Source organism: Armigeres subalbatus, chromosome 2 (assembly GCF_024139115.2).
Source record: "Armigeres subalbatus isolate Guangzhou_Male chromosome 2, GZ_Asu_2, whole genome shotgun sequence".
NCBI lineage: Eukaryota > Metazoa > Arthropoda > Insecta > Diptera > Culicidae > Armigeres > Armigeres subalbatus.
This window is the reverse complement of record NC_085140.1, coordinates 174,486,230-174,498,837: the sequence shown is the minus strand read 5'-3', so window position 1 is coordinate 174,498,837 and position 12,608 is coordinate 174,486,230. Positions and strand designations below refer to the sequence as shown.

The 12,608-nt window shown below is 38.4% G+C and overlaps 1 protein-coding gene across 1 annotated transcript; it reads right to left on the bottom strand.

Annotated features, from left to right (window-relative positions):
- Positions 1-6,847: 6,847 nt before the first annotated feature.
- LOC134211234 (UPF0389 protein CG9231) lies at positions 6,848-10,443 on the bottom strand. Its single transcript, XM_062687929.1, has 3 exons — positions 10,226-10,443; positions 8,020-8,308; positions 6,848-7,338 (listed from the first exon to the last, which is right to left on the bottom strand). The coding sequence occupies exons 2-3, from the start codon at positions 8,295-8,297 to the stop codon at positions 7,128-7,130; spliced, it is 489 nt and encodes a 162-aa protein (XP_062543913.1). The 5' UTR covers positions 8,298-8,308; positions 10,226-10,443; the 3' UTR covers positions 6,848-7,127.
- Positions 10,444-12,608: the final 2,165 nt, after the last annotated feature.

The following is a 12,608-nucleotide window of genomic DNA, read 5'->3' as shown; positions in this document are numbered from 1 at the left end:
TACCTTTGTTTCGCGGGATTCTACAATAAAATTGACATCAGTCCAAAGTCAGATCAGAAACTCTGGTTGAAATTGCGTTTGAGTTCGAGATGCACACCTATTAACTATCAATATTTCCATAGCTTGGCCCATGTCCTGGCTTTATCAATTTATTATGGGGTTTACATTCCTAGATAATAAAATTTAAATATTGGAAGAGTGGAACCTAAGCAATGAAATTCTTGAGTAAAATATTTTGACGTTATATGTTTGTTTTCAACAATTCCGGTGAGTGCCAATTTTTTTCAATGAATCAAAGCCTACATTGATCAAAATATGTAAATATTTTCTACCTCTTGAATGTCAAAAAGGAACTCGTCGGAACTCACCAGGCCGCCATTATCGAGCGCAAAATACTGGATAAACAGGCGCGGAACAGACAAAACTCGATTTTCCGGAGGAAAAAGCGTCAGCAGGATGATCGAGACCGTGAAGAGACGGAGCAACTGTACCGCGCTAATAACACACGAAAGTTCTATGAGAAGTAGAACCGTTCACGTAAGGGCCACGTGCCACAGCCTGATATGTGTTAGGACATAAACGGGAACCTTCGTACGAACGAGCGCGAGGTGATTCAAAGGTGGCGGCAGCACTATGAAGAGCACCTGAATGGCGATGTGGCAGACGAAGATGGCGGTATGGTGATGGACCTGGGGGAACGCGCGCAGGACATAATTCTACCGGCTCCGGATCTCCAGGAAATCCAGGAGGAGATTGGCCGGCTGAAGAACAACAAAGCCCCAGGAACTATACACCAACTACCAGGAGAGCTATTTAAACACGGTGGTGAGGCACTGGCTAGAGCGCTGCACTGGGTCATTACCAAGATTTGGGAGAAGGAGGTTTTGCCGCAGGAGTGGATGGAAGGTGTCGTGTGTCCCATCTACAAAAAGGGCGATAAGCTGGATTGTAGCAACTACCGCGCAATCACATTGCTGAACGCCGCCTACAAGGTACTCTCCCAAATTTTATGCCGTCGACTAACACCAATTGCAAGAGAGTTCGTGGGGCAGTACCAGGTGGAGTTTATGGGGGAACGCTCCACCACGGACCAGGTGTTCACCATTCGCCAAGTACTGCAGAAATGCTGCGAATACAACGTGCCCACACATCATCTATTCATCGACTTCAAAGCCGCATATGATACAATCGATCGGGACCAGCTATGGCAGCACGGTTGATCAAAGCGACGATGGATCGGGTGATGTGCGTAGTTCGAGTTTCAAGGGCATTCTCGAGTCCCTTCGAAACCCGCAAAGGGTTACGGCAAGGTGATGGTCTTTCGTGTCTGCTATTCAACATCGCTTTGGAAGGGGTAATACGAAGAGCAGGGATTAACACGAGTGGTACAATTTTCAATAAGACCGTCCAGCTATTTGGCTTCGCCGACGACATAGATATTATGGCACGTAACTTGGAGAAGATAGAGGAAGCCTACATCAGACTGAAGAGGGAAGCTAAGCGGATCGGACTAGTCATCAACACGTCGAAGACGAAGTACATGATAGGAAAAGGTTCAAGAGAAGACAATGTGAGCAACCCACCGCGAGTTTGCATCGAAATCGAGGTGGTAGAAGAATTTGTGTACTTGGGCTCACTGGTGACTGCCGAAAATGATACCAGCAGAGAAATTCGGAGACGCATAGTGGCTGGAAATCTTTGGACTCCGCAAGACGCTCCGATCGAATAGAGTTCGCCGCCGTACCAAACTGACAATCTACAAAACGCTCATTAGCCCGGTAGTCCTCTATGGACACGAGACCTGGACGATGCTCGTGGAGGACCAACGCGCACTCGGAGTTTTCGAAAGGAAAGTGCTGCGTACCATCTATGATGGGGTGCAGATGGCAGACGGTACGTGTAGAAGGCGAATGAACCACGAGTTGCATCAGCTTTTGGGAGAACCATCCATCGTTCACACCGCGAAACTCGGACGACTGCGGTGGGCCGGGCACGTAGCCAGAATGTCGGACAATAACCCGGTGAAAATGGTTCTCGACAACGATTCGACGGGCACAAGAAGGCGAGGTGCGCAGCGGGCAAGGTGGATCGATCAGGTGGAAGATGACTTGCGGACGTGTAGCCATGGACCGAGCCGAATGGAGAAAACTCTTATATACCGCACAGGCCACTTCGGCCTTAGTCTGAATAAATAATAATAATAACAGGAAACAGGGTGGCCACCGAACCGGGAAAAGCGAGAAAAAGACGGGAAATTGAAGTCACCGGGAAAAAAAGCGGGAAAAACCGGGAATTCAGAACATGAACCGGGAAAAAAATAAATTGTTGACAACTTACATTCAAAATTCTTCAAAGTTTTTAATGAAGTTGATATAAATGGAAAGATTTACTCTTTAATTTTTATTGTTCAATCGCATTCTAACTGAGTTATTTGATTTTAGTACATAATGTGTGAGGTATAAAAAATAAGTAGTTTTTTTCCAGATCCATTTGCCTCTAGATCATTTTGATTCCCATTTCGAGTAATCGGCTTTTTGACTGACTTGCGATATTTTGTACGTATGCGTACATTTGTTGTAGGATATCTTCAGTTATGGGGTTGAGGGATATCCTTTAGTATAGGACCTAAACGATTTGTGATTAATCAAATCTGTTAAACAAAAACTTGGGCTAAAATATGAGTAATTTACCATATATCATAAATATTATAAGACATTGTGGTGCGCACTACCAACATAAAAGCATAGAATCGAATATCGAAATGTTCATTTTTTCATTTATTCTTTTAATGTCCAAGTTTGCCTTTGTATGTAATTTCCAATTGAGCAGAATTCGAAAAAAAATGAATATGGTGAATAGTATATATGTTAACACATGTTCAAGAGTTGTTTGGAATTATATTTGAAAATTCTACAAATCATTGAAAATGGTATTTTTTTTAATACTTCGTGAATATGTCTGTAATATTCTAAAGAGTAAAATATCTTTAGTTTAGTATTTTTTCACAACTAGCATTAGCATTGAGCAATTCGCACAAATTCGTAGGTGATACAAGCCAAGACTATTGTATGAGAGTAGCATTACTTTCATCCGTTACCACAGATATTGATTTGGGACTAATCGCCATCTCTTAGATAAAAGCAATGCACTCTCTAATAGAAGAGATCTGTCCTAGCCACGTCCTTGTGAATGATGAGGAGGGGGAAGGATGGCTAGTTGGACACCTACTTAAGAAAGATGCAGAGAACGGGAGGTTTTGGAATTGTTAGTGTGGAAGGATTTAACAGTAGGAATCGTTTTGGTAGAACGTAAAACACAGAAAGAACTAAGATAGAAATACAAAGTAGGAAAGGGACGAGTCTGGAATTGAGCCTACGACCTCCTGCTTATAAGGCGAAGCGGTAGTCACTAGACCACCGAACTCATAGTTTAGTACAGGTATACCTCGATTATATGGACTTCGATTATATGGACTTTTTACCTCGATTATATGGACATTTTTTTTTTCGCTCAATTATTTTTGTGTTTTGGGGTTTTAAAAAGATGTTGAATATTGTAAGTCATATTTTACATTGATTCTATATTTATTAAGGTACATTGGGGCAAATAATGGCCCATAAGGCATGTTTTGATGTTATATATGGAAGTGCACTCTGAGTCATATGTTCGATTGACTTGATTGATTTACCATTTTCGCGTTGCAAATTTCATTGTATATAATGATAAATATACAATTCTTTAATCCGCAACAGCCACGGCCACGTCCTTACAAATAGGTGGTGAAAAATAACGCGTATTTTTAGTGGTCTCTGACATACGAAAACGTGAAAGTGAATTGTCAGTCCGACAGTATGCGGAGCAAGTGATGAGATGAGATTGCCATATTTAGCTGTTAGATCTTTGCTTCCAATCTTTTTCTGCTTTTGGTGCATGGAATTAAGTATAGGGGAAGAGGCCCCAAAAGAAGGGCGAATGATGCATTAACATCTATGTACCCACACGTCGTTTTGAATTTCAAAACCCGTTGCAAAATATAGCCCTGCTGCTTTAATATACGAAGATAGTCCAAAATAGCCATAACAATTTATTCGACATCCTTTAATATTCCACTTAGCAGGTGTAGGTGCACTGTGCAATTGACCATTCCCGTCGACAATTTTTATCCGCACATTTTTGACGCCATACTTTTTGACGAAAAGTGCTGGTTTCCAAGCTTGGCCTAACATTCGCCCGATTTTGAATTAAAATAAGGCCAATTCCAAACGCGCGGCCGGTTCAAACGTGCGGCACTTTTCCGATTTTTATTATTGATTCTAAAAATAGTTACAGGCTTCCAAAAATATGAGTTCTGTGAAAAAGTTGAACTTAAATAAGTCAAAGAATTGACTGAGACAATAAAACGAGATACAATTTTTGACGGGAAATGTCAATTGGTTCTTGTAAAAATGACACTGATACGTGGATAGAACCCCTTATTTACAATCATTTAAATTCTTTTTAAGAATATCAATCAAACGCAACTTGTTGCAAGGAGATCTGTTAAAGATAAGTGTCAGAAAAGAGAGACTGTTTCTACGCGATTTTTGCATAATCAAATGCATTTTGACCATATCTTCTGAGCCCATAGTCCAATCCGGCCAATTTTCAATAGGAGACAATAGGACAAAATTTTCCATCAGTTTCAATTTGCTGCGATCAAATCAAAGGAGGACAAGTGTCAGTCCTTCTATATAAAACTTGTTTTTGAATCGAACATATAGCTTTCTCGACCACTCAGTGTTTACTTTGTTGCTGAAACAGGAAGGCACTGTAGTTAGAATTCGTGAACAAGTATATTAGTGTGTTCACATTAAGCTTGGCGAAGTTTTCATCACTAACGTAATCTTAGAAACTAGCGACTGGAAATAGGTTACGTTCTTATAAAAAATCATCATCTACTGAGTTATCATAAAATGAGCCCAAACATGCGGATTAGATTGTTAGGCAATATATGAATATTTTCTTTCAACTTTTAAGACTTATTTCATCGTGTAACACAAATTTCGAGAAAAAAAAATTTGCTTCGATTATATGGAAAATTCGATTATATGGACTTTTTTTGCATCGAAAAAGTCCATATAATCGAGGTATACCTGTATATTTTTCCACAACTAACCTAATATAATAGAAGGTTATGATGGTGAAAAAGATACTCTAAGATAGTTTTCTAATTTGTTACACGGGGAATAATGAATAGGTTCCATAGCTTAGAACATTTCAATATACTAATATTGAATGGGAACGTTCAAAGTTTTCAATAAAAAAAAATCCAATATTTACTTTCTAGACATTATTTCTAGAAATTAAAAAAAGTAAAATTGAATAAATTACGAATTGAATGTTTTGATTGCCTAAAATGTGCATAAATCTTTTTTAGAAAACTGAATCATTATTTTGGTCGAAAGCGAAGATTATCTTCGGGTTAAATCTTTGTTCAAATTAGTTAATTAATAATTTAAGTATAAAAGGTATAAAAACTCTTACCCTGATTTTTTTTCAAGTTAAATTAAAACCGGGAAAATTTGATAAAAAATACCGGGAAAAGCGGGAAAAAACCGGGAATTTGAAAATCGAGTTTCAGTGGCCACCCTGAGGAAAAATATTTACGTCTATAGTCTGTGGTAAATATCGCAAAATGATATTGTATTCGTATGTGCTGAACGACACAATAAAAACGATTTGTATGTTCATTAGATGTATACCATCTTCAAGTCTTCCAACAGAAGTTTCTCTTTGAGGAAGTATTGGAATAATACATATTGCAATATGTAATTCATCTGAATGATGCTTCCCTAGTAATCCTACGCATAAAATGTCGTAGATATTTAAGGGGCCGTACACATAATACGTAAGCACTTTTGGGGGGAGGGGGGGGGGTATGTTGTTTTCTTACGCACCATATAAATAAAAAATCATTTGTATGGGAAAAATTTTACATGGGGGAGGGGGGGTCGAAAAACCCAGAAATAATGCTTACGTAATAAGTGTACGACCCCTAATATGAATTTTTCAATACCTATACGAAATTGTTTAGTGGTCTATGTATTCAATGTAATGGTTACGTTTTCTTTTTCTGAGTATCAACTTCACGGTATAGCCACGGTATAAGGCACTACTGGCGAAGAAGATGGCCTAATACCGCGACAATTGTTTTGAACAATAAAAATGCAAAAACAATAAATTTAAATACCATTTCAGTACCCAGCTTATTTTTTATAGCTGTAAAACTGGGCTCAATGAGATATTGGAAGTAAATATCATTTAAAAATCAAGTTACAAGACTTGGAAATATAACCATAATTTTAGGCGTTTTGCTAAGCGGATGCAAATTTTGGCTTGTCGAGCCATACATTTTCACATTTATTTTTTAGCGCCTAATTTACGTCACAAATACCCACAATAATAATTTGCTAACATTTTCTGATATATATTTGTGTATTTCACCAAATAATGTGATGTGTATGACAGACAGTACCTCTATACTCATCAATTTGGATAAAATCCACGGTATTAGGCAATGCGCAGAATTAGGGCGGGTCACGGTACTTCTTTTTCAGTTATGGGGCGATATAAATACAACATGTTCACTTTGTCTCTTGTTTTTTCCCTGATTGGTTAATGAATTTCCTGATTTTTCCAGGTTGACACTAATTCCCTGAAAATTCCAGGTTTTCCAGGTTTTTCCAGGCAGTCAACACTTTGTAATAATTGTAATCTCTATGGACTCTAGTCTCCGCTAGCTTTAATAACGAAATACAGTGACACTCGAATTTCGGATACTTAATTGTCATGAGATGCGACATTGATATCAATGAGGAACATTCTATATTTTCTGTGTTATTCTGTTTTGAATTACTCTGTCACATTAAATATCTATGACACATTCCTGGTCATCACACTTCACACAATCGTTATCATTACGCTCTCTTACAAAGTCGTCATTTTCAATGGGAGCTTGAACTATTCTAACACAATATATGACCATACACGTAGTGCGGTCCAAATATATGAAAAAGGAAACTCACTTTGGCTCCCGAACGGAACCGTTTCCACTGGTGCTGGAATATTTCCCAACACTATAAAACGATTCAATTTTTTGAAGTCTCTGCCATTTCCTTTCGGGCCTTTTCGTTGTACTCCTTGTGCCAGTCAAGATTCATTTTTTGTACAGATTCACCCCGTTCCTGGGCTTTTTTGCCGGCGAAGATCATGACGATACACCCAATGGCAGTCGCGATCATCATATAATTGGCGATCTTTATGCGCACCTGGTTGCGACATCGTTCCATCACATCTTCACTGGAATGAGAGATCGAATACGTGCGATTAATGTCATTTAGTGGCAAAATGTAACGTAGAGTGAAGCTTCTCTAATTAGAAAAATGAGCATAGTGTGTTTACTGCCGTTCTACGCATAATTGTCCCATGTACATAGGAAATCCCAGCAAACATGGGACAAATATGCGTATGACGGCAGTTTATTCCTCTCAGAAAAAAAAAACGAATTTGCGATACTCCAATCAATTACACCAATTTATAAAAATCCTCCGTTTACTGCTGTCCATGTGTTCAAAAGTGAACCGAGCCAAAGAAAGTCGGCAAAACAGTCAAAATAGAACAGTGTAGTACATTTGAAAATGTTTAAAAAATATTTCTTTTATATGCCTAAATTGAATTAGGTCTGGAAACAAAAACGAAAAAAAAGACAAAACGTATTATACAATATTCTTGAGCTAAATATAAATAAATAAAAGACACGATACCTACTACAAATGAATTGAATAAAATACATATTAGACTTCCTCTTCTAGAGCTATAAATCCTTTCTGCTACACACTAAATTATTGTCAATTAATTATTGTTCTTTAAGAGCAAGTTTTCTAAAATGCATGTTTGTTTTAGGAAATGCTACCACTATCACTCTCGTCTTTTAGACTCCAATTAGGTATGTTTGGTTATCACATTTTACTCTTCACTCACTTGATGTACTGGGGAATCTCGTCTTTGGATTTGTACTTCTTAGTGAAAACCAGAAGTCGTTTCTCAAAATCATTCGGGCGATGAGTGCGGGCATTAAAAACTACGTTTTCGGTAGGGCTCGTCGATGGTGTCTTCGGTGGTTCCTTAGGTTGGACCGAACTGGACGATGAGCAGGCGGCCACCTGCTGCTGATGTGTACGTGCAACAAAACCGGTTCCCAGCTGACGACCGCTGATGGCGTAGATACGTGCCAAACTGCATGCACTGAGAAAACTCATTGCGACTAAAACTATGTTGCGTGTCGATGATGATTGAGAAAGGGAGAAACCGAAAAAAAACAGAGCAAGTTGATTATCATTAAATTGTTAGTCTGCACGATCTACTCGTTCATAACGAACATAAGGAAAGGACAAAATTTAATAATATAGAAACAAGGGGGTGGCTCTAAGTGGGTTTTCAAGATCAGTGCAATCGATCTGAATTGACCTTACGCTAAAATCACGTATGCGAATTTTATATAACAATTGATATATGACCTTAAGGTCATTTTGCATACATACTTTATTATGGATTTAATAGATCAGGGCGTGCTTGCTTGCAACTTGTGTTTCATAACTACCGCTCTTACTATGTAGTCTTGAGAACATTGTTTTTTAATTAGGTTGAGTTAATAGTTTTACATTTACAATTGTCAAAACATACGTCTTTTACATTGACAATAATTATTGAACCGTCTAAGACGAATTAAGTACTCTCCATTTAATTCCACTACATTCCACTAAAAGAGCTTTATATATTTTTCTGAATAATTATTGCCCTTATCGGCAATGTTTTCCCTCATTAGCATTCCCATTAATTAGGAATTAACTAAACATCAACTATATCTAGGGTCTCCAGCTAGCCTTGCAAGCAATGGATGTTTTCGGGTGGAAATACATTCTCGACACCCTGGGCGTAATGTATCCATTGTATTTGCCTTGCCACAAGATATTCATGCAGTGGCGGAAAGAGAAAAGCTTTCAATTAAATTAATAACTGTGGAAATGCTAATAGAACACTAAGTTGATGAGCAGTTCCTGTTGGATTTTTGAGCTATAGAACAAGAATTTCAACTATATCGATTATTTGAAGATTTGATTTACCAAATTCTCGACTGTCAGTGATTCGAATGTATGGGGAAAGAAGGCTTTGGCAGGTTTTGTTCTATTATTGGCAGGGGGGTTTTTGTCGACCGAATTTTATGAAATTTGGCCACAATATTCTTTGATATGCAAAGAATGTTTAGGCCAAATTTGAGCCTAGTCAGTCATTAAAAACTCCCCTGCCAATAATAGAACAAAACCTGCCAAAGCCATCATTCCCCCTATGTAAAAGTGTTTAATCAAAATCCGAAAAAAGTGTTTCCTGTATATTATTTCTGTCCTCTCTGACTACGCTTCTGCAAGAATGTCTTATCAAACTGCAACAAATGGTCGCAGTGATTGAAATACCCCACAAGGAATAAACAAAATTGCTTTAGGCACCTATTATCTATTTAACACTAATACATGCAACAGGAATCTACTTACTAGCATTTCATAACTTCTAATGTTTATGACTATCTCTGCTGTTCATCGTTAGAAAAAATTGTTTGAAATACGCCAGCCGCCGAGAAAAAGCAACACTCGATAGTTAATTATCACATTTAGTAACTGTATGCCAATATTTGAAACTTAATTTCTAAATAATCTTCTGCTAAAACGTTATTGCATCAGATTGAATTCATTCAACCTGTTAACCAAAAATGGGCACCTGACGACAAGAATATTGTAGTATCATAATGATCGTCAAAATATTTTCCACGAGGGGTTTCTAATCAGCTCAGTGAGTGAAGGGAGATGATTACCAATCCGTATGATTTTTATTTTATAGTTTTTCAAGAATTTTTTTTTTGTCTTTCAGTTTTTCAAGAAATGAAGTGTTTCTATTTTATTTTTTGACCAAGCTGTTGTTTTCAAAAGGAAGTGGATGCTTTAACCTAAGGGCAGGTAAAAATCCAGTGAAAACGTAGTTTCATTATAAAAGAACATACGAAAATATTCAAATCTGGCTCAATACAATCAAGGTCATTATCCCCTCTTGAATATTCGCTGGTAACACGGAGGATATTACACAACACCAGATAAGATTCCCCATTCTCAAAATTTCTAGATTTCCAAATACTTACCTTTCTAATGAAGATTTCCGTAACCAGATAATTTCACTCGCGGAGGATTGCAACACTTTGCCGTGCTTTTACGAACGGTTTCCAACTTGATCTGACCAACGAATGACCGACTAGGAGGATCTTTTGTACGGCGGAAATCTGAATGTCTTCGTGCGTGAATCCACGACCACCACAGCTGCTGGTAATGCGACTCGATCGAGAAGATGAAAATATTTTTATATACTGGCTGTCAAACTTCACACATATATAGAAGATGGAACTGCATAAAAATTGATAAATAAATGTGCCTTCGAAAAAACGTAAACGCTAAGGAACGATGTACTAGATTTCTCGTGTAAGTTTCAAAAAGGACCATAACATACACTCTGATCTGAGGACAGGATTTGCAAAGAGGAAAAAACGGAGACGAGCGGAATTAACGGAATTAAAGATATAGTTTCAGTAACTTAGACTAAATGTTAACAAAATTCCAATCATTTAGTTTAAGTTACTGCAACTAGCGCTATATCTTCGTTATTAGTTTAATTCTAACGACGAACCATTCGGCAGAGTTGTAGAAAATCTTTCGCACTAAAAGTCGACCATAACACATATTTTGAAATTCGGCTTATGGAAAAAGTTAATGACAAATTACTAATTGATCGAACGCAAATTACTAAATGATCAATAACATCCTTGCTTCAGACGGCCAATCTCCTCTTGGATTTCCTGGCGATCCGGAACCGGTAAAATTATGTCCTGCGCGCGTTCTCCCAGGTCCATCACCATACCGCTATCTTCGTCTGCCACATCGCCATTCCGGTGTTCTTCGTAGAGCTGCCGCCACCTTTGGATCACCTCACGCTCGTTCGTAACAAAGTTCCCGTTTATGTCCTTACACATATCAGACTGTGCCACGTGGCCCTTACGTGAACGGTTCAACTTCTCATAGAACTTTCGTGTGTTATTAGCGCGGTACAGTTGCTCCGTCTCTTCACGCTCTCGATCTTCCTGCTGGCGCTTTTTCCTCCTTTTTCCTCACATTCGCCGTCATACCAGTCGTTTCTCTGATCCAAGGGCCCCGTGCCAAGTGCAGCGGTTGCGGTACAACCAATGGCGGATCGAATATCTCTCCAGCTTCGCAAGAAATATCAAAAAGACTCCATAGTGAAATCAACCGCAGTCACGATTGATTTGAGTATAAGATGTAGTCTGCACAAATCAAGTGGTAAAATGTTTTTTAAATATTTACCCTCGATTCAATAGATATTACCATACCGCATCTTTCAGTGTATAAAGAATATTCCAAATAAAACCGTTTAACCATCGACCAATCGAGTCTATTAGTCAATTAGTAATTTGTCATTAACTTTTTCCATAAGCCGAATTTCAAAATATGTGTTATGGTTGACTTTTAGTGCGAAAGTTTTTCTACAACTCTGATTTGACATTTGTGGAGGTCAACTGCACCCACCGCTCCGTGCATTCTAACCAATGTGGAATGTAAGAAGGTGCTGATTAAGTGAATTCAAGCCTTCTTATGTACCACATTGTTCAAAATTCTTGAACGGTGGGTGCAGTTGACCTCCAGAGACGTCAAATCAGAGACTAACCCGCAGCCAAGCTGGCGGCCATTACCGCTCGCGGAAAACTGGATAGGAGAATCCACATAAAGGTTATTAGTTAATAACGGTTATGTGTGTTTCCACAAAAGATATTTTAGTTACTAGATAAAGATTGTCGCTTCGGTTCCCTTTGTTCTGCTGTCCGGAACATGTTGGGTACCAAGCTGTCAAATCGTATGGATTTTCCTTCTTTGACATTTAGCTCCCTATCCTCGCCAGCAAAAGATGTTCCGGACAGCGACGACAGCGACAATCTTTATCTGGTAACTAAAATATCTTTTGTTTCCACATATATGTTATGTAAATTGACATAGCCGTTATGTGGGAAATGATTGGATATGAATTGGATTTTTGTCAGTGTATGAAGTCTTCGTTCTTCAATGTGCTTCAATGTGCTAACGTCATGCGCGTCACTCGGCGTCAACGACGATGCGTCGAGTATAGCAATGATAAGACACTACAATTCGTCGCTACTGTGGTCTTTTTGTGCTGCGACGATGACTATTATCAGCCTTGTCGGAAGTATATCTGGTGCTGAAGCATCGGTTCTCATCTTCATAGCTTCATTCATCCAAACTCTTGAATTTGTTTACGAACTCAAAACGTTTTGTTGATATTTTGCTCGTAGAAAGAAATCAAAAATTAATTCACATCAATTCAAGCTTATTAATTTCTTTCCGTGCACGCATGGGTAATCTAGTACTGCAGATTTCAAAATACCCTTTTCCCGGGAACAGAATCCGTTTTCTCCGATTTTTTCTTTGTATTTTTCATCCATC

Coding starts and splice junctions, on each gene's coding strand:
- LOC134211234 (XM_062687929.1), bottom strand. CDS start 8,297: ATGAGTTTTCTCAGTGCATGCAGTTTGGCACGTATCTACGCCATCAGC. Junction 7,339..8,019: donor GAGATTCCCCAGTACATCAA/GTGAGTGAAGAG, acceptor CTCTCATTCCAG/TGAAGATGTGATGGAACGAT.